Below are 21,664 nucleotides of genomic sequence, written 5' to 3' on the forward strand. Positions count from 1 at the left end.
GAAAATGTTAAACCATAAATTAAGCCAAAAGTGAATGCACCGCACTGAAATGACACCAACTTGCATAGTTTTGCATAATTAAAAAAAATGAGAGTGGGTGTTGAAATGATAGCCAAAAATAGATTAAAAAAAAAACAACCCTCACTTGCCAGTCGCCACCATCAATGTAGGACAAAAATCTTCCAGAATAAGGTTAGGTCAAAACCAGACTAGCTTCAAAAGGCCACGCGTACGTTTTCTTCCCAAGGCGAATGGCTATAAAACAAACCCAGAAATAAGGCCAGAAGCGGCTGCTTATTTTTACAAAGTAAAAGGCACCACCAGCTCCTGACCGTATTTCCCGGGCTTTTGCTGCAAGATCAGCAAAACCTTCCAGAAGGGTCCACCCGGCGGGCCATACAGGGGACGAGAGGAAGCAGCTGCGCCCGCAGGCCCCGCGCGGGCTCGAAAGGGCCGGCCCGGCCTGCAGCTCCCGACCAGCCCTCCCCCCACCCTCCCCGGACGCGCGGAAGCCCCAGCCTCGCACAAAGCGGCCTCTCCGCCCGTACCTGCACCATGATGGCCATCCGGAGCGAGTCCTTGGGGATGCTCTCACTGCATTTCTTGCAAGAGGCGCGCCCGCTCTTGGCGTACTCGACCCGGTAGAGCTTGTCCGATGACTCCGCCATCCTCCTCTTCGAGCTGCTGCAGCTCCGGGAGCCCGACGCCGCTACCTGGAGACCCGCTGCTGCTACCAACGCCTCGCCCGCCGGTCCGCTCCCCGCTGGCGCACGAGCGTCTAGAGACGCAGCCGCCGCCGCCTCCGAGCAAGCCGCGTAGGCCACCCGCCGCTCTGGATAGATTACTGATGCCTGGCGGCGGGCACGCTCCGGCGTCCGCGCTCACGTGGCGGGGCCGCCGGCACGCGCGCCCCCTGCCGGCAGTGGGGTGGTGTTTCCCCGGCGCCTGAGGCTGCGGGAGCTCGACCCTGGCTGCGGGCCTAGGCCGGGCTTACCTGGCGCCTGTAGCTCTTTGAAGGACGAAGCGCCGCCACACCTTTAACCATTTGTCCCCAGGAAGGCTTACGTGCTCTCACAACTAATTCCAGCCTCTTCTCTTTTTAATACGTGTATACTCTCTCCCCTGAGGGCGGACAGGTCTGGAAGGCGCTGGGCTGGCTCGGGAATGTGGTTGATCTGCCAAAGAGAGGTCAACCTGGGCTGGCCCTCGGCGGACGTTCTAACTGCAGTCCGCAGACCGTTGGGACCCAATACTAACTGAAATCTAGCATCGCCTTCATTATGAATTGTAATGCATGGATACAGATTCTGGGAGTCTTAGCAATACCTGTGACTTTGTCAGCAATAGTTAGCACAGGTGCTTTCCTATCACTTTGCGATTGTTGGAGAGAACTCAGTATTAAGCTCATCACTACTTAAATTGCGGTAGTTAAGAGACCTGCTACTAGATCTTGTTTTTTAATGTAGAACTGTGTTTTTATATAACTGGTTTCTTTTAAAATTCTATGCATTTAATTTTATTCGTTTAAAACCCTGTAACAGAGTGTGCTGTCTTTGAGACTCTTCAGTTCTATAGAGGACAAGAAAAATAAATGGGATGAATGAAACAAAACTTGTTAGAGAGGAGAAGAAAGCTAGTAGCTTTTGAGACATGGATGCTGAGTAAGCAAGAAGGTTGTGGGACATAGGCAAGAAGCTTAAGTAGTGACCTGTTAGATATGTTGAAGATAAATAGAGTTAAGTGGAATATATGATGGAACAAATAAAAGAATTTTGCTTGGAGAGAAACCAAAAGGCATCATCATTCGACGTCTGGGTTGACAACTATGTCCTCCCTAATGGCCACTCACTGGTGATAACGCTATGGTCCCATTCTGGCTCCCCTACGCTCTGCCCAAGAATTGCAGATAAAACCCACGTCTGTTCAGCGGCTGATTGGCAAGCTACGGTTGTGGCCAGGCATAGTTGCCCCTGTGTCTTTCTGATACGTGACTGTGAGTTGGCTCCAGATACTCTCTGTTGAGTAGCCTCGAGCATCCTCAGCTCTGGTCTTCATAACCCCACTATCAGTGGGGTTGGATGATGAAGCAGAGAGAAAGAGAGACAGAAAATGAACATTGCATGACCCCAGGTTTAGATGGTGTGGTCCACCTCACCTCTAGCCTGTCCTGGGTATGGCATGCATCCCATGTTGTTCCCTGCTGCAGGAAGTTTCAATCAGGTGTTTCAGATGGATTTAATAAGCCTCACAATTCAAGCATCTTAATTTGGTCTGTGGGGCTTTCTGTTTTGTGACTTAGATAACTTGCCTGATAGTGTATCTAGAAGCTACCATTGCATTTGAGGTCCACAGACTTCATTGGATCGACAAATGGGTCCTGGGTGCACACACAAAGGTTAAGAATTCCTGCCCTACGTATATCCAGACAAAACTATAATTCAAAAAGATACATACATCCCTATGTTCGTAGCAGCACTATTTACAATAGTCAAGATATGGAAACAACCTAAATGTCCATCAACAGATGAATGGATAAAGAAAATGTATTTTATATATATATATATATACACACACACACACAATGGAATATTACTCAGCTATAAAAATGAATGAAACAATGCCATTTGCAGCCACGTAGATGGACCCAGAGATTATCATACTAAGTGAAGTAAGTCAGAAAGAGAAATACCATATGATATCACTTGTATGTGGAATCTAAATTATGACACAGATGACCTTGTCTACGAAACAGAAACAGACTCACAGACATAGAGAACAGACTTGTGGTTGCCAAAGAGGAGGGTTGGATTGGGAGTTTGGGACGAGCAGATGCAAACTATTATATATAGAATGGATAAACAACAAGGTCCTATTATATGCCACAGGGAACTATATTCAATTTCCTGTAATAGACCGTAATGGAAAAGAATATGAAGAAGAATATATATATATATAATATGTATAACTGAATCACTTTACTGTACAGCAGAAATAACGCAACATTGTAAATCAACTATACTTCAATTAAGAAAGAAAAGAATTCCTGCCGTAGAACACTGAGGAGAGCCAGGTATATTCTACTGCCTACTCGATATTTCTGTTTGGATGTCATATATATACCCAGTGATGTCCAAAACCTCCCCTAGTACTTTCCACCTCAGGAAATGGTCCATGGTTCTCCACGTTGCTTAAGCCAAACGCCTTGGAGTCAACTTGACTCCTTTTCTCTTTTGTTCCACATCCAATCCGTCACTGAATCCTGACTTCCATGACCTCAATAGTTTCTCACCACCTTCCCATCAACACAGCACCACTGTCTGGACCGCCATCATCTTTTGTGGTTCCGAGACAGTCCCCTTCCCTGCTGGCCTTCCCGCAGTCTTTTCTCCCCATGAAAGCATGTGAGGTCACTTTAGATCTCAACCTGTGTTACTTCGACATTCAAAACCTTCCAAAGCCTTCTCATCACACTTGGAATAAAAGCCAGAATTCTTCCTGTGGCTGAATCTGAGCCCTGTCTGCTACCCTGACTTCATGGCCTCCGTCTCCTGGGGGCTCCAGCTGCCCCAGCCACACCGGCTTCCTGCCTGTTCCTCAAACGCCACAAATTCACTCCCACCTTGGAGATTTGGAGATTTGCATTTACGTTTCCCGGAACAGTCTTTACCGGTGGGTGCAGGGCTCACTCCCTCTCTTCGTTCAGCTTCTGCTCACACATCACTGTGATGACCCCAGCTAAGATGCTTCATCTGCACGCCATCTTCAACTTCTTGCCCTGCTGTGTTCTTCTTTGCACTTATTACTCCTAAGCATATTTCATACACATGTATATGTTTATTGTCTGTCTCTTTCACCAAAATGTAAGCTCCACCAGGGCAGGGGTTTTTATCAATTTTGCCTGTAGTAATATTCTCAGTGCCTGGAACAGTGCCAAGCACTCAGAATATTTTGTTGAATGAATCCACATTTGGCACTTCCTCTGCACAGCCCACCTGTTTAATAATAAGGTTCCTTCACATTTATATAGATTTTTGTGTTTTACAATGGGCCTTCCCAAACATTATTTTGTTTGCTTCTCATTATAATGCCATAAAATAATTTTCTTTTTTCAAAAAACTAATAAACTATTATATTTACTTAGAAGCATTCAAGCTGTCACAAAACTGTTACAACTCCCCCGACCCCTAATTACAGAGTAGAGTTCAGTAACAGAACAATTATTTCGTATAAGCTGCATGAGAGACAACTGAAAAAACGACAGTGCCCCTATATAATTAATTTGTCTTTTGCACCTACAAGAACCTGCTTTGAATTCCCATGCTGGGTCACAACCCGTATACAACACCAGGTAAGGTTAGTGGCCTTGGAAAATATCACCAGGACAGGGTTGTATAAAAATTATTTGGGAATTCTTGTTAACAATAACCCCGCATTCCAAAAAGGGGCAGTTTAAAAGAAAATCTTACCCAGCTTTACATTTCAATTTTTTTTTTTTAATTTAAAAGGAATGAAAGAAAAATGAATTGTGTCCAGGGAGGTTAAATGCTTAATAGACAAGAAAAAAAATGCTGCCCTAGAACCACTTCATTCATCATCATCATCTTCAACTTAGTTGTCTTTATCTTCCTCTTCCTCATCTTTCTCTCCTTCTTTCTCGTTCTCCTCTACCTTTTTTTTCTCTTTTTTTTTTGCGGTACGTGGGCCTCTCACTGTTGTGGCCTCTCCCGCTGCAGAGCACAGGCTCCGGACGCGCAGGCTCAGCGGCCATGGCCCACGGGCCCAGCCGCTCCACGGCATGTGGGATCTTCCCGGACCGGGGCACGAACCCGCGTCCCCTGCATCGGCAGGCAGACTCTCAACCACTGTGCCACCAGGGAAGCCCCTCCTCTACCTTTTTCTTCTTGTCTGGATCAGCCTTGACAGCCGCCTTTTTTTTTTTTTGGCCACATCAGCTTTCCTTTGCCTCAGGATGCAGCAAGATCCTTTCAGTACTTTTCCTTCCTCTGAACAGACTTCTTTTCAGGCTGCCTGCCATCCACAGCACTGTCACTCACATCTCTCTCAGTTTCTTTGCTTCATTGCCAATAGACAGACCAGGATCTCCTGTGGTTTGGGGGTGGTACTCAGAAGACGAGAAAGAGGCCATAGGAGGCTTTTTGGGTGGTTGAAATCCCTGAACTTTTTTTTGTTTCCATTTTGGGAGGGATAAAAGTTTTCATTTCTGTTTTATAAGGGGCCTTGTCCACTCTTGACATTTCTCCAATTTCCTTTCTCTTTGGCAGACAAGGCTTTCCACCTTTCCGAGCATTTTAAAGAACATCTTGAGAAGTTGACCGAAGCATCTGGATGGTTTTTCCTGAGCTCCTTCCAGCAAGTTTACCCAGAGTGCCTATGATGCCATTTGGCCTCAGGCTTTGTAGGACCTCCTCTGCCCGTGTTTAGTTATTTTTCCTCAGGGAGGCACAGAGTTGCTCAGTGCCCCTTGCTCTCACTTGCCTCGGCAGTGTCTCTAGGTATTTTTAATACCAGTTTTCATGTAAGAACGTGAACCCGACAGGTCTGGAGGCTTGCTCATCCCTTGGTCGTTTAAGCCTTGTCTACTGCCTCTCCTGTTCTTTTCTCTCCCTCCCTCTGCTATCGTCTTCACCACCTCGCCCCGCAGCATTATTCTTCTCACCCTCTTTCAACATGTCCATTGCTTTTTTAAAAACAAGTTTGGTCATGACGTCTATCCTGCTCAAACCTCTCTGTTGAATCCCTGTATTAAAACTTTCTGATTATACGTGACAGAAACCCGGCTTGAAAAAAGATAGGCCAAAAGGGGAATTGGGGGAGGGGGTACTGGGGTATCTACAGAACAGAAGGAAGAATTAACCAGACCATGGGAAGGACTAAATGCAGATGGACGGCAGAGATGGTGGGATCTAGGGACTGAGATGCCTCTGGGACTCTGTCTGCTTCTTGTCTCTGCTTCTCCAGAGCATCTTTCTTATAGGAGACCGGCTTCTGCCACATAGGCAGAGATCAAGGCCACTGATGTCTCTTGACCTCTCTTTTTTATGGCTCCTACCACCAGGAGGAGGGTCTTTTTTCCTCTGTTTTGCATAAGATATTCCGGTTGAGAATTCTGATGAAACCATTGTGGGTCAGATGCCCACCCCTGGACCAATCAACAGGGACCCAGAGGTACAGTCATGTAAGAACATGGGGGCTTCCCTACAGCCATGTGGATGGGGTGAGGGATGTCCCCAGAGAAAGAAGGGGCTAGGCAGACAATAGTCACTCCACTTTGCCGAACCAGACCCAGACAGCTGGTGGCCCGAAGGCCACATTTGGCCTACGACATCGTCTTGAATAGGCTTAACATTGTTTTGAACTATCTGTCAACATTTCAAAACCTGGATATTTCTCATAAAAGCCTGGATTTCAACATATTCCTTGAAAATGTTGAAATGTGAGATCACTGGGCCCTTACATTCTCACGTGGCTACAATTGGCTGGAGCTGAATGGAGGTTGCTCATGTAAATGGCGGTATTCAGGGCTTCCCTGGTGGCGCAGTGGTTGAGAGTCCGCCTGCCGATGCAGGGGACACAGGTTCGTGCCCCGGTCCGGGAAGATCCCACATGCCGCGGAGCGGCTGGGCCCGTGAGCCATGGCCGCTGAGCCTGCGCGTCCGGAGCCTGTGCTCCGGAATGGGAGGGGCCCCAGCAGTGAGAGGCCTGTGTAGGGCAAAAAATAAATAAATAAATTTAAATGGGGTATTCAATTGTTGCTGTCCTGTGACCTCTTGCTGCTTCCCTGTTGTAGTTATCTATTGCTGCATAATCAACCACTCAAAACTAAGAGGTGAAAAACAATAAAAGTCATTTATGATCATTACCTGTCATGTTTCTGGGGTTCAGCCAGGTGGGGGCTCACCCAGGGTCTCAGGTGGTCGCAGTCAGAGGGGGATGAGGCGGAAGTCTGCTCAGAGGCTTCCTTCGGTGGCTGCAGCTGGCTCCTGGCTGAGCTGTCAGCTGGGGCTCTCAGCTCAAACACCTCCACGTGGCCTGGGCTCCCTCGCAGCATGGCAGCTGCCCTCCCCTCTCAGGGCAGACTCAATCCTGTGCTCAGTGCTCTGGGTTCGCTTTTTAAGTTACATGCTTTCATTTTCAGGTAAGAAAACGAGGACACAGAGAGATCAATGGATGTGCTTAAGGTCACCTCGTATTCAAGCCAGGAAGATAACTGAACCTCTGCCTTTTCCCTCTCAGCTTACAGGGTAAGCTGCTGTCTCCTCCATCCTCGTCTCTGTGCTGAAAGCTCTGTTGTCTTAGGCCCTTCCTCCTACTGCAGCCAGCTGTGGCCAGAGCTGGCCCCTCGCTAGGTTTCAGCTCTTCCTTAGCAGAGACTGTTTTGCCCAACTTCTTTTCTCTATGCCAGCTTGCTGCCTGACATTTAGTAGCCCTCAGAAGATGTTTATTTAAACAGATCCCTGTTTTTCAAGCACCCTCAATTTTCTCTTAGTTGTCTAGCCAGCTCCAAAGGAACCCCAGTTCCTGGTATGTGGGGGGATGGGCAACTGAGTCGGAGCAAGGAGATGTGTCCCCACCTGCTCACCACCTCTCAGGACCTCCAGAGATGCCTGAGGAGCCCCTGAGGCCACATATTGTTGTCTTGTGGGGGAAGGGTGTGTGTGTGAGAGACTGAGCTTAAGGGATTTACTGTGGCTTTCCTTTGATAAAACTAAACAAAAACAAACAGCAAATTAACTAATACAGGCATAAATAGAATAAAGAGTAAAAGCTTTTAATCAATCCCTCCCTGTTCCTGTTCCCACACTTTGGAGGTCATCACTGTTTACAGTTCCTCCTATATCCTGCCATATTCTTTCTGTATACATACACACGCACACGCACACGCACACACATGAGATCGTATTATGTACATATTATAATCTACATTTTTTTAATATCCCAGAGATATCATTTCTTTCAATGGCTGCAGGCAAATTTATAATATAGATGAACCATACTTTTGTTGGTCTGTTTGGAGAGATGACAATGTTATTTACATTTATTTTATCTATACGGAGTTTTCATATTTCACACATGGTATACAAACACATCCTTTTTGTAAAATATTTAGACCTGTGTTCAGTACAGCAGCCACTAGCCGCACGTGACTACCGAGCACCTGAAATGCAGTGCGTTGGAATTGAGATGTGTTGTACGTGTAAATGCACATTGGATTTTAGAGACTTAGTATGAAAAAAATAAAGTAAAATATCTCATTAGTAATTGTTTATATTGATTACGTGTTGAAATGATACTATTTTGGAATATTGGGTTAAATAAAATATATTATTAAAATTAATTTTATGTTTCTTTTTCTAAAGTGTGGCTAGTAGTCACAGGGAACTATAGTCAGTGTTCTGTGATAAACCATAATGGAAAAGAAATTTAAAAAAATGTACACAGGGGGCTTCCCTGGTGGTGCAGTGGTTGAGAGTCCGCCTGCCGATGCAGGGGACACGGATTCGTGCCCCGGTCCGGGAAGATCCCACATGCCGCGGAGCGGCTGGGCCCGTGAGCCATGGCCACTGAGCCTGCGTGTCCGGAGCCTGTGAAAAAAGCGGGTACCAATAAATACGTGTGTGTATTTTCTAGCATTAAATTAAAACAGTGGAGGATAAATAAACCATAATAAAAAAAAAATGTACACAGTATACGTATAGCTGAATCACTTTGCTGTACAGCAGAAATTAACACAACATTTTAAATCAACTATATTTCAATAAAACAATAAAATGTGGCTAGTAGAAAATTAAAAATTACATACGTGTCTTGCATTATATTTCTTTTGGGCAGGGTTGATTTAGAGAATACAAACGTGTACAGAACAAAAGATGAAAGTTCTGCTTCATCATCAAACCTCCTTCCCTCCCTGAGTTGTCACTTATTTTTATCTTTTTTCCAATGTGTATTTAAGGCTATATACTTTATCCTGAGTTATGTTTTTGCTTTATTTTTCAGATTTTGTATGTATATTGTGCTTTTGTTTGTTTTTGAAAACGTTTATTCTCTTATTTTCCATAAATACTTTAATAGCAAATAGAGTTGCTTTAATTTAAACAAGTAATACATGACTTTTAAAATAAAGACAGTGAACTCTTCCTGTTTTTCCACAACCCTGATCCTTCTCCAGAATGCATTGTTTTGGGTATTGGCATTGCCACCTACAAATTAAAGACAGAAATAGAAATGCTAATATCTGAATAATAGGAATCCCAGAAAGAGAAGAATGGAAATGGAGAGAAGGAAATATTTCAAGAAATAATGCAACAAGATCCTACTGTATAGCACAGGGAACTATATTCAATATCCTGTGATAAACCATAATGAAAAAGAATATTTAAAAAAAAAGAATGTCTATATGTGTATAATTGAGTCACTTTGCTGTACAACAGAGATTGGCACAGCATTGTAAATCAACTCTACTTCAATAAAAAAATAAAATTATAAAAAGGAAAAGAGACATAATGAAGGTAATTCCTCAAAATTAAAAAAAAAAAAGAAACAAACATGAAAGACATTAAGATGCACAGAATTCCAGAGAGAAAAGAAAAGGAAAAACCCACCCATAGACTCATACAGAAGTGTAAGAATACCAAAAATAAAGAGAAAATTGTAAAAACCTTTGTAAAGAAAGAGAAGATCACACAAAGAAACAAGAATCAATTTGCCATCAGATTTTCCAACAGCAAAATGGTGTAGTATTGATCAGAGAGAGACTTCAGAGGGAAGGATATCTTTCATAGGAGAAGATACGGACATCAAGATTAACTAGCAAATTAACACATTCACCATAAACTGTAGACGTTAGTCAGACCTTATGAGGAAAAAGAGACAAAATAGGGAGAAAACAGGCAAGGCCTCAGAGGACTTTCCACATTTTGATCACACCAAAAAAGAAGGCAAGAACACAGAGAGAGTTGAGGTGTCAGTGGAAGTGGAAACTGCACATCCTGATGGGCCTGGCAGAGGAACCCTCTTGTGATAATACTATTATACTCAAAAACCCACATGCTAGTGAAAAAAACACAAATTTGAAGGAGCCACCCATGATTTAGAGTGCTTCAACTTGGAGAAACATCTGAGGTAGAGCTTGGGGAGGGTCTGAACACAAAGATATGAGGACATAGAGAAAGAACTTGAGTTATGTTTTAAAAGTATCAGTCTATATGATCAAGAGAGCTTCCGTAAAAGAAAACACTGATAAGTTGTACTTCATCAAAATTTAAAACTTGTGCTTTTCAAATGATACTATTAAGATGCCAAAGAAACAAGTTATAGAATATATTTGCAACAGGTGTATCTGACAAAGAATTTGAATCCAGACTATATATCAATAAAAAGCTTCTATATGTTAATATTAAACAAGCAAGCAACCTAATACAGATGAGCAAGAGACTTGAATAGACATCTCAGGAAAGCAAATGTATGGATGGGACTTCCCTGGTGGTGCAGTGGTTAAGAATCTGACTGCCAATGCAGGGGACACAGGTTCGAGCCCTTGTCCGGGAAAACTCCACATGCTGTGGAGCAAATAAGCCCGTGCGCCACAACTACTGAGCCTGCGCTCTAGAGCCGGTGAGCCACAACTATAGAAGGCCACGCACCTAGAGCCCGTGCTGCGCAACAAGAGAAGCCACTGAAATGAGAAGCTCACGCACCGCAACAAAGAGTAGCCCCCGCTCGCTGCAACTAGAGGAAGGCTGCATGCAGCAACGAAGACCCAATGCAGCCTAAATAAATAAATAAACTTAATTAATTAATTTAAAAAAAGAGAAAATGTGTGGATGTATTATAAGCACATATGAGGAGCTCAGGAGCATGAGTCAGCAGGAAGTGCAAATTAAAATCATAATGAGATACTATTTCATACCAACGGAACAGCTACTATTAAAAAGGCTGACAATTCCAAGTGTTGGTGAGGATGTAGAGGAAGTGGAGCTCCTCTACGTTGCTGGTGGGATTATAAAGGGAACAACTACTTTGGAGAACTCTTTGATGGTTTCTTATAAATTATATACGTACATCTATGCCATGATCCAGGAATTCCATTCCTATATTCTCAAGAATAATGAAAACATGCTCCTTAAAAAGACTGAAAGAATCATATCAACTTTATTTACAGTAGCCAAACACTAGAAACCACCCAACACCCTTTAATAGGTTAACAGGTAACAAATTATACTATATTCTTACAAAGGACTATGCCTCAGCAGTAAAAAGGAATAAACTACTGATAACAATAAAGACAAATATTAAAAACATCATATTGAGTAAAAGAAGCCAGCTACAAAGTATTAATACTATATGATTCTGGTGATAGAAATCAGAATAGTAATTGCAGCAGGAGTGGGTGGGCAGGTATTGACTGGAAGGGGCATGTGACATCTTTCTGGGGTGATGGAAATGTTTTGCATCTTGTTTGGGGTTTTAATAACTTGGGGGTTTACAGCTGCTGAAACTCACCAAACTGAACACTTAAGATCTGTGTAATTTATTGTGTGTAAATTATATCTTGATTTTCAAAATTAATTAATTAATTAATTTGGTCTTATTGGGACTTAGTTGTGGCAGATGGCTTCTTAGTTGTGGCATGGGAACTCTTAGCTGTGGCATGCATGTGGGATCTAGTTCCCGGACCAGGGATTGAACCTGGGCCCCCCGCATTGGGAGCCCAGAGTCTTAACCACTGCACCACCAGGGAAGTCCCTACCTTGATTTTTTTAAAAATGGTTATTCTTTAAAAAAAAAAAGACTAAATAAAAAATTAAAATGCTCAGAACTGAATGATAGTGAAAACATTTTGTTTCAAAGTTGTGGAATCCAGCAAGATTGACCTTCTAAGGGCAATTTATAGTCTTAAATACTTATATTAGAAAAGAAGAAAGCCTCAAAACGAGTGAGCTAATGTCCATATTTAAGAAGTGATAATAAATATCCATCAACAGATGAATGGATAAAGAAGATGGGGTATATATAACAGTGGAATATTACTCAGCCATAAAAAAGAATGAAAAATGCCATTTGCAGCAACATGGATGGACCTAGAGATTACCACACCAAGTAAAGTAAGTCAGACAGAGAAAGACAAATATATGATATCGCTTATATGTGGAATCTAAAAATGATACAAATGAACTTATTTACAAAACAGAAATAGAGTCACAGAAGTAGAAAACAAACTTATGTTACCAGGGAGGAAAGGGAGGGAGGGATAAATTGGGAGATTGGGATGGAGATATACACTCTACTATATATAAAATAGAGAACTAATAAGGAGCTACTGTATAGCACAGGGAACTCTACTCAATACTCTAATGACCTATATGGGAAAAGAATCTAAAAGAGTGGATATATGTATGTGTATAACTGAGTCACCTTGCTGCACAGCAGAAACTAACACAGCATTGTAAATCAACTATACTCCAATAAAAATTTTTAAAAAGTGATAATAAACAGGATTTACTGTATAGTTCAGGGTGCTCGATTCAATATCTTATACTATCCTATAATGTAAAAGAATGGAAAAAAATAATATGTATATCTGAATTGCTTTGTTGTACACCTGAAACTGACATAATATTGTTAATCAACTGTACTTCAATTTAAAAAAATAGGTTAAAAACAGGGAAGTGACAAAAAACAATAAAATAAACTCAAGGTAAGTATAAAGACAGAGTAAAATAAATAAGAGCAGAAGTCAGAGATCAGTAAAATAAAAAATGAAGGTAAAATAGAAAATATCAGCTAGCCAAAAGCTGTGTTTTTTAAATTTATTTTAACTTGATGAAATACACATAACATTTACCATCTTAATCATTTTTAAGGGTATGAACCATTTTGAAGAGAATGTTTTAGATGTGGATGGACCTAGAGAGTATCATACAGTGTGAAGTAAGAAAGAGAAAAGCAAATATCATATAATCTTATATGCAGAATCTAGAAAAATGGTATAGATGATCTTATTTGCAAAGCACAAATAGAGACACAGACGTAGAGAACAAATGTATGGATACTAAAGGGAAAGAGGTGGTGGGAGAGGAATTGGGAGACTGGTATTGACACATATATATTATTGATACTATGTATAAAGTAGACAACTGATGGGAACATACTGTACGGCACAGGGAACTCTACCTAATGCACTGTGGTAAGCTAAATGGGAAGGAAGTCCAAAAGGGAGGGGATATCTGTATGGGTATGGCTGATTCATTTTGCTGTGCAGTGGAGGCTAACACAACATTGTAAAGCAACCATACTCCGATAAAAATTAATAAAAAAAAGAGAAAGTATTCAGCTGTAGTGTTAAATTCACGTTGTTGTGCAATCAATCTCCAGATCTCTTGCCATCTTGTAAAACTGAAAGTCTATACCCATCAAACAACAACTTCGCGTTCGTTCCTCCCTCTAGCCCCTGGCGACTACCATGCTACTTTCTATCTCTGTGAATTGGAGGTATGTTCTAGGTACCTCATATAAGTGTGGAATCATATAGTATTTGTCCTTCTGTGTCTGGCTTATTTCACTCAGCACAGTGTCCTCAAGGTTCAACCTTGTTGTAATGTAGTATGTGTCAGAATTTCCTTCATTTTTAAGACTGAATAATATACCGTTGTATGTATATACCACATTTTGTTTATCTGTCCATGGACACTTGGGTTGCTTCTTCCTTTTGGCTATTATGAATAATGCTGCTATGAACATGGGTGTACAAATATCTGTTCGAGGTCTTATGTTCAATTATTTTGGGTATATACCCAGAATATATATTGATATTTTGGGTATGTATGGTAATTCTATTTTTAAAAATTTGAGGAACCACCATACTGTTTTTCACAGCAGCTGTACCATTTTACATTCTCATCAACAATGCTTAAGGATTTCAATTTCTCCACATCCTCATCAACACTTGTTATTTTCTGTGGGTTTTTTTTTTTTATAGTAGTCATCCTAAAGGGTGTGAGATGGTAGCTCAATGTGGTTTTGATTTGTATTTCCCTAAATGATCAGTAATGTTGCATCCTTTAATATGCTTGTCAGCATTTGTATGTCTGGAGAAATGTCTATTCAAGTCCTTTGCCCATTTTGTAATTGAGTAGTTTTCTTACTGTTGAGTTGTAAGACTTCTATATTTTGAATATTATCTCCCTTATTAGATATATGATTTGCAAATATTTTCTCCCTTTCTATAGGTTTCCAACTCTGTTGGATGTGTCCTCAATGCACAGAAGTTTTAAATTTTGATGTAGTCTAATTTATCCCTTTTTACTTTTGTTGCCTGTGCTTTTGGTCATAACCAAAACAATCATTCTTAAATCCAGTTTCATGAAGCTTTTCCCCTATGTTTTCTCTGAAGAGTTTTATAGTTTTTGCTCTCATGGTTAGGCCTGTGATCCATTTTGAGTTAATTTTTGTATGTGATATAAGGTAAGGGTTCAACTTCATTCTTTTGCATGTGGATACCCAGCATCATGTGTTGAAGAGACTGTTCTTTTCCCACTGAATGGTCTTGGCATCCTTGTTGAAAATCATTTGGGCCATACATGTGAGGATTTATTTATGGGCTCTATATTCTATTCTTTGCTCTGTATGTCTGCTTTCAAGCTGGTACCACACAGTTTTGATTACTGTAGCTTTGTAATATGTATTGAAATCACGAAGTGTGAGACCTTCAACTTTAGTTTTCTTTTTCAAAAGTTGTTTTTTAAAAAATCAAACACTGTCAGAATTGATCAAGAGATGAAGGAAGACACAAAAAAATGCAATTAAAAATTTTTTTAATTTAAATTTTTTATTTTTCTGTTGAAGTATGGTTGATTTGTAATGTTTCAGGTGTACAGAAAAGTGATTCAATTATATACATACATATATACATCTATTCTTTTTCAGATTCTTTTCCATTGTAGGTTATTATAAGATACTGAATATAGTTCCCTGTGCTATAGTAGGTCCTTGTTGTTTAGATATTTTGTATATAGTGGTGTGGAAGTTTGACCACAAAGGGGGCCCAAAGCCCACCCAGGGATTTCCTATCAAGCAAGCGAGGCAGAGGTTGCACATATGCACTTGGTTCCCATTCCACTAGTCACATGCCATGTTGGGTACAAGGGAGGTGGTGATGCAGTCTAGCCTGGGTCCCAAAAGAAGGCTGGAACAGTGTCTGCCTTCTGTGGACAACCGGCAGTGTCTGCTACAGTTTCGTTCTGAATCATTCTTCTTAGTACGAAGTGGCCATTGCATCTAAAAAGCTGGGTCTTCAGTTCTGGGAAAATATTTTCCCTACCATCGCTTTGACTATTTACCTTTTTCCATTTTGGAAATATCCTCTCAATTTCAAAACTTTCTGTTTATTTCCTTAACCTGTTGCAGGCTGGTGAGAGGTTTTCTCAGCTCAGTTTCCCAGCTCGCTAATGAGTGCTTCAGCTGTGTCCTCTGTGCTCTCCACTCCACCTTTTATTGGCTTTTTTATTTTAGCCATTACATGTTTTACTTTCTAGTATCTCTACTTGGTGTTTTTATGGATATACTCTTGCATTTATTGCTTTTTAAATAGTGTTTCTTTAGGTGTTAGTTCTTCTGATGAGTTTGGTACTTATAGACCCTACAGTAGTACAGGAAGGGTTCCCCCCAAAAAAACACAAATGGTAAAATGTTGAGGTTGTATAATCGTGAGGTTAATAAAAGGACTGCTCTGAGCCTTTCAACTATAGCCAGCTGGCGGCAGTGGTCCTCTCTGTCTTACATATTGATAAGGCAGTTTCGGGTCCTGCAACTGCCTGGGACTTCTGGACAGCATTTCCAGGAATCTCCTCTTTTGTCAGTCTGATCCAGAAATCTGGATTTGAAGAATACTTGGGGCAGAAGGATCCAACCTCTGCCTTCCACTTCTGAAGAGGGTCACTTGCCGTTTCCTTACCTGGCTGTTCTTTCCTCCATGCCCCCGACCTCCATCTCCTCCAAAGATAAGATTTATCTTGCCCCTATTAGAGAATCAAGGCATGGGGAAGAAGGGCGCCGTGACCAATCACCCGAACTCTGAGCCAGAGCTGTCCCTGGGTTTTCCTGTGTGCGGCTTTCGTCGTGTTGGCAGTCTTCAAACGTTTAGTGGTTCTTGGTCATCTGCTGATTTGTGTGATATATATGTTGATATATATGTTCATCTCCGGTTTTGTCTTCCATGGCCCATGATTGGTGATTTTGTGTGTGGGAAGCAGGGTGGGGGGAGATGAGGGTGGGTGCATGCTCCTGCGATGGGGCTGCTCGTGGGTTGTCTTCTGCCTGCAGGAGTTCCCACACCCCTCCTGGGGTCAGCAGAAGCCTGGAGCCATGAGAGCCTCTTCAGTCCCCACATCTACCCTAGATGTGCCCTCGTAGCCTTGACTGATGCCCCTGAACCCCTCTTCCTCCACTCAGCTGTTGTCTGGGTGTGCAGTTTTCCTTACCCACTGTATGGCTGTTAGCATAACTGACGCTATCTTGGGCACTTACAGTTTCTCCTGTCCTTCTGCTGATCCTGCTCAGGACTGTACTGTGCAGTGAATCACTTCTCTGTTGTCAAGGGCTTCGCAGTTAACAGATATTGTTTTATAATCATTAGGACCAGGTAGCCTGTATGCTCTGTTATTCCCCAGACAGTGATGAAAACCTTCGCTGATACATTCCTGGCGCCCACGAGACTAGTTACCCATTCATAAATCTTGACTTAGGTATGCATGTCCTGTTTCCAAGCACCTACCTCCGTTCTCTAGGTTCACTATAAAATTGTCCCAGGTGCAGAGTCCAGCTACAAATGCTTCCTGATTGCTGTCTACCTGGTCCTGATCCCACCCTGTGAGTAAGTGACCCTATAATACAGAGCTGCCTGCCTCATGTTTTTAGTCTCAAGATGCCTTCTCAGATTGGTGGGCACTTGTCATTCTCTCCATCCTCCAACACCCAATCCTGCCCCTGTGGCAACTTCTCCTGTGGTGTCATCTGCAGGTCTCCCCACACGTCCTACCCTACCTGCTCTCTACCATTCGGGATTTCCTGAGGTATTGGTCCACTGTGTATTGTAAGGCTTGGGATGCCACATGCTGCTTTGCCATCTTTGGGCCTCACAGGGCCCGACCCTGAGTTCCCCGGCTCTCACCAGTGTGTCCCCCCCTAGACAGGAAAGGCTCCCCACTAGCTAGTTCCCGTAACAGTTGGACCAGCAGTACCCCACCCACCTGAACCTCATTGACTGGAAAAAATGCACAATCTACAAGTTGAGAATTATGTTTTATTTGCTGCATTACTGAGGACTTAAGCCCAGGAGGCAGCCAGCCTCCCTCAGGTAGCTCTGAGGGCCTGTCCGAAAGAGACAAGGGAGGAGCCAGGATATACAGGGGTTTTTGAAAAAACAAAACAAAACAAAACCCCAAAACACAGGTAGTTGAACATCAAAAGATTACTGCTGGGACTTCCCTGGTGGCGCAGTGATTAGAATCTACCTGCCAATGCAGGGGACACGGGTTCGAACCCTGGTCTGGGAAGATCCCACATGCCGCCGAGCAACTAAGCCTGTGTGCCACAACTACTGAGCCTGCGAGCCACAACTACTGAAGCCCTCATGCCTAGAGCCCATGCTCCGCAACAAGAGAAGCCACCGCAATGAGAAGCCCGTGCGCCGCAGGGAAGAGTAGCCCCCACTCACCGCAATTAGAGAAAGCCTGTGCACAGCAATGAAGACCCAACGCAGCCAAAAACAAACAAATAAAAAAAAGATTATTGTTAATTAAAGAAAAATCAGACATCTCAGATTAATGAATTTAGTACTTTTCTATGTTTGGGAAGATGTAAGAGTCTGGGCTTATGTCTTTGATATGCGCCTTAACTCTCTAGGGCAAGTATCCTGTTTTTCTCCATCTTGAATCCCCTCAGGGTGCACCATCATGGGTGGCTGCAGTGGCTGAGGGCTTGAGGGCTACAACATCCTTGTTTACCGAAAAGGCAGGCGATATTCTTTGTCCACAGCCTCACCCTAAGGGGTTTCACCTTCCTGCCAGTCTGAAAATTTGCTCAAATAAGCCAATCACATTCTCCCGTGGGAACCAAAGGTCACCCCACCTTCTCGTCACTACAAAGCCTGCCTCTGACAGTCACTGCTTGTTCACTCTGCTCCCAAGTGCAGCCCTGGCGTGGCCCTTCCTGGTGTGGGGTATCCTCCACCCCGGGCTGTGATGTAGGTGATTAATAAACTGCTGTCGTCCTCACCTGCCCAGTGTCAGCTGTCACGTGTTTAGCCATCTCTACTGTTTAGGGCAGGGGATGCCTCCTTCACCAATCGGGTGATGGGGAGGTGATCAGAACACACTGATGGCAAGCTTTCTTGTTTTCCTGTGCTATTATGGGCTTATTCATTACTTTAAAATATTTCTTCGCCACGGGCTTCCCTGGTGACGCAGTGGTTGAGAGTCCGCCTTCCGATGCAGGGAGCACGGATCCGTGCCCCGGTCCGGGAAGATCCCACATGCCGCGGAGCTGCTGGGCCGGTGAGCCATGGCTGCTGAGCCTGCGCGTCCGGAGCCTGTGCTCCGCAACGGGAGAGGCCGCAACAGTGAGAGGCCCCCGTACCGCAAAAAAAAAAAAAAAAAAAAAAAATATATATATATATATATATATATTTCTTCTCCAACTTCATGGATTTGGGGTGGGACGGATATTAGATGACATGCACTCAGTCTGTCTCCCCTTAATTCAGTTGGCTTTTATAAAAACCTAGGTTGTTGCCTACTGTTTTTTTTTTGTTTTAAAAATAATGCTGCCATTTTCACCTTTACACGTGTGTCTTTGTACACCCCCTGCTATGATTTCTGAGATGAAATCCTAGAAGTGGGATGATGAGATAAACGTTCTTAGAGACTCTGGCAAATTGCTGTTCGAGGAGGCTGTACTGCTTTATACTTCCTCTAGCAGTGCTCGAGACTAACAATATCCACTGGAAATTGGGAAAGTGTGAGGAAACGCACAATCCCTTAAATTCTGAGACTCTAATGACTTCCTGATTTTGCTTGTAACGATGTTACTGAAGAGCAACATACAGTGACGTGCACACATCTTGAGCGAACAGTTTGATGAATTTTACTGAGTGAATCTACCTGCATGATCACCACCCAATTCAGGATACAGAACATTCGCAGCTCTTTACAGGCATCATGCCCTTTCCCCGCTATCACCTCCCACCAACCACTGCTCAGCTCCTATCTTTATAGTTTTGCTTGCTTTTAAGCTTCATGCAAATGGGCACATACACTCTGTGTTCTCTTGTGCTTGCCTTCTTTTGCTCACCATTACGTCTGTTAAGATTCACCCCATGGTTGTGTGTGTTTGCACTTTGTTCATCAGATTGCCATGTACTATTCCACCGGGTGACCACACCTCCATGTACTTCTGTTCTTATTTTTATTTTTTTTTGCGGTACGCGGGCCTCTCACTGTTGTGGCCTCTCCCGTTGGCGGAGCACAGACTCCGGACGCACAGACTTAGCGGCCATGGCTCACGGGCCCTGCCGCTCCGCGGCATGTGGGATCTTCCCGGACCGGGGCACGAACCCGTGTCCCCTGTATCGGCAGGCGGACTCTCAACCACTGCGCCACCAGGGAAGCCCGCATAGTTCTTTTTAAATGATATAAACATATCTTACTTTATTTCCCTGTTTGTTCTTAACTTCCAAATGCTCTTTACCATACATTATGTTGCCTGGTTTATTAACAGAGCGAGACTAGACAAAAATAATGCTCTTGCACGATGAGGGAAGACAGAAATGATGGTGGGAGACTGGGGTGTGCGGTTGAAGCCAGGGGTCTGTGCGGAGTGAGAGGCGGAGAAGGGCTGTTTCCATGGCTGCCTCCACCACACGTGGCATCACCATCCTTTTCTTGTCTTCCTTTTTAAAAAGCCACAATATAAACAGCCTTGTTGTTTTTCCTGATTATGTAAGTAATACTTGCAGCCTGTAGAAGCAAAGCAAAGCCACATGACTTCGAGGATGAGAAATCTAGCAAGACTCCTGCTCTGTTAACGTTCTGATGGCTACCCCAGAGGGAGGCGCCCTCGGGCAGGCCCTCTGTGCATCTAGTTCTTGTTCACTGCTGGGTCCCTGGTGCCTGGAGCAGTGCCTGGCATAAATGTGGCGACGTGGATGACGTCAGAGCTCCCCCTCATTTTGAAGACTTCCTCCTAAGCCTCGTGCAAGAGGAAGGCATGTAGTTTGAGCTGAAGGAGCACCTTGAGCCCGGAGCCCTCCTGGGGCCCCTGGTGGGGGACAGGGAATCTCCACGACAGTCTAGTTGTTTAGTTTAATATACAGTCCACAGTCGTGCTGTAACCAGTACCCCTCCCCATGAGTCTGAGCCCTGGCATCTTCGGGGCCCTCAAGGCCATTGTTGCTGTGGACCTCGGATGGAACCATTTCAATCAGTCAGAGAAGTTTTGGCGAGTGGGCGGAGAGGTTGGGGGCTGCCTTTTTCTCCCAAGAGTCTCCTTGGGCCTCTGCAGTTTTGTTCTCTCCCACCCCCCAGTACCAGATCTGCACACCAAGGAGTCCTAGGCAGGAAACCCTTGGAGGCCTCACCTCAAAAAGGGGTAATGGGGGGCTCTGGACTTTTTGAGTGCTTGGCAATACTTAACATAGATCATTCCAAAGCGACACCTGGGTCAGGCAATTTAGAAAAAACAACTTCTCTAGAAGTGAACGAATGAATGAATGGAAGGCAGCCCCCTTCAGTGACCCTCAGCGTGCCAATCGCATCTCCTACTAAACTGTAAATCCTCCTTGAGAATCTTACTCATACTATACCTGCGGTGCCCTGTGAATGAATGAATGAATGAATGAATGAGTGAGTGAATAACACAGCTCTCCTACTTGGCCACAGAGGTAAGTTTTAACATATGAATTCTTTTGTATTCTTTACCCTTAGCCTTGCATCCGCACATGGTAGGCACCTAGTGAACATTTGCTGAATGAATGAATCAGCGATTGAATACATATACAAATATGTAAAAAAACGGTTTTTTGACTTGCCTTTAAAGACGTGAGAGCAAGTCCAACAGGGCCTGGTGAAAAGCAGAGCCCCTCAGAGGAGGACGCAGTTCAGCCGGCGGGTTTGAGCCCTGGCCTGTGCCTTGCCTCCTGAGCGCATTTCTCACAAAGCAAATAAGCCTTGTTATTTTGAACCACGAGGCTGACATAAAGAAACTCACAATTGCCTCCGAAAATTATGTTCCCTGCTAAGCCCACACAATTGTCCTGCAGGATGATTTTCTGTCAAGAACAGGGCTTTGCTGGGATGGACTGAAATATTCTAGAAAGATGAAGATCAAAGCTTGGTCTGTAGGTCTGGGGCCGCTGCAGGAACTGAAGTGCTGGCAGTAAGCTCATTTCTCGAGTGAGAGCAAAGCCACGAATAATGTACATTTTCATTCCCTTGTTTCTAGGTTGAAGATCTCTGTCCCTGTTCTCTTAGTGACTAAGCCGATCTTACTTTACTCCTTTGTTCTTTTACAAAACATATAAAGGAGGAAAGGGAAGAAATTAAAGCTACGGGTAGCTTCCCAATTCAAGAGGGTCATAGCTTCCCCGAGCCAC

At 43.5% G+C, this 21,664-nt stretch overlaps 1 protein-coding gene across 1 annotated transcript in view; it reads right to left on the reverse strand.

Moving 5' to 3' along the window:
* Positions 1-856, reverse strand: part of PARP1 (poly(ADP-ribose) polymerase 1) — a 42,469-nt gene extending 41,613 nt beyond the window's left edge. Inside the window, exon 1 of the mRNA XM_030868470.3 lies at positions 549-856. Coding sequence (XP_030724330.1) covers positions 549-668 — 120 coding nt within the window. The 5' untranslated portion in view covers positions 669-856. The remainder of the gene's footprint in view (positions 1-548) is intronic.
* Between the last annotated feature and the right edge of the window lie 20,808 nt (positions 857-21,664).

This window comes from Globicephala melas, chromosome 1 (genome assembly GCF_963455315.2).
Source record: "Globicephala melas chromosome 1, mGloMel1.2, whole genome shotgun sequence".
Classification (NCBI taxonomy): domain Eukaryota; kingdom Metazoa; phylum Chordata; class Mammalia; order Artiodactyla; family Delphinidae; genus Globicephala; species Globicephala melas.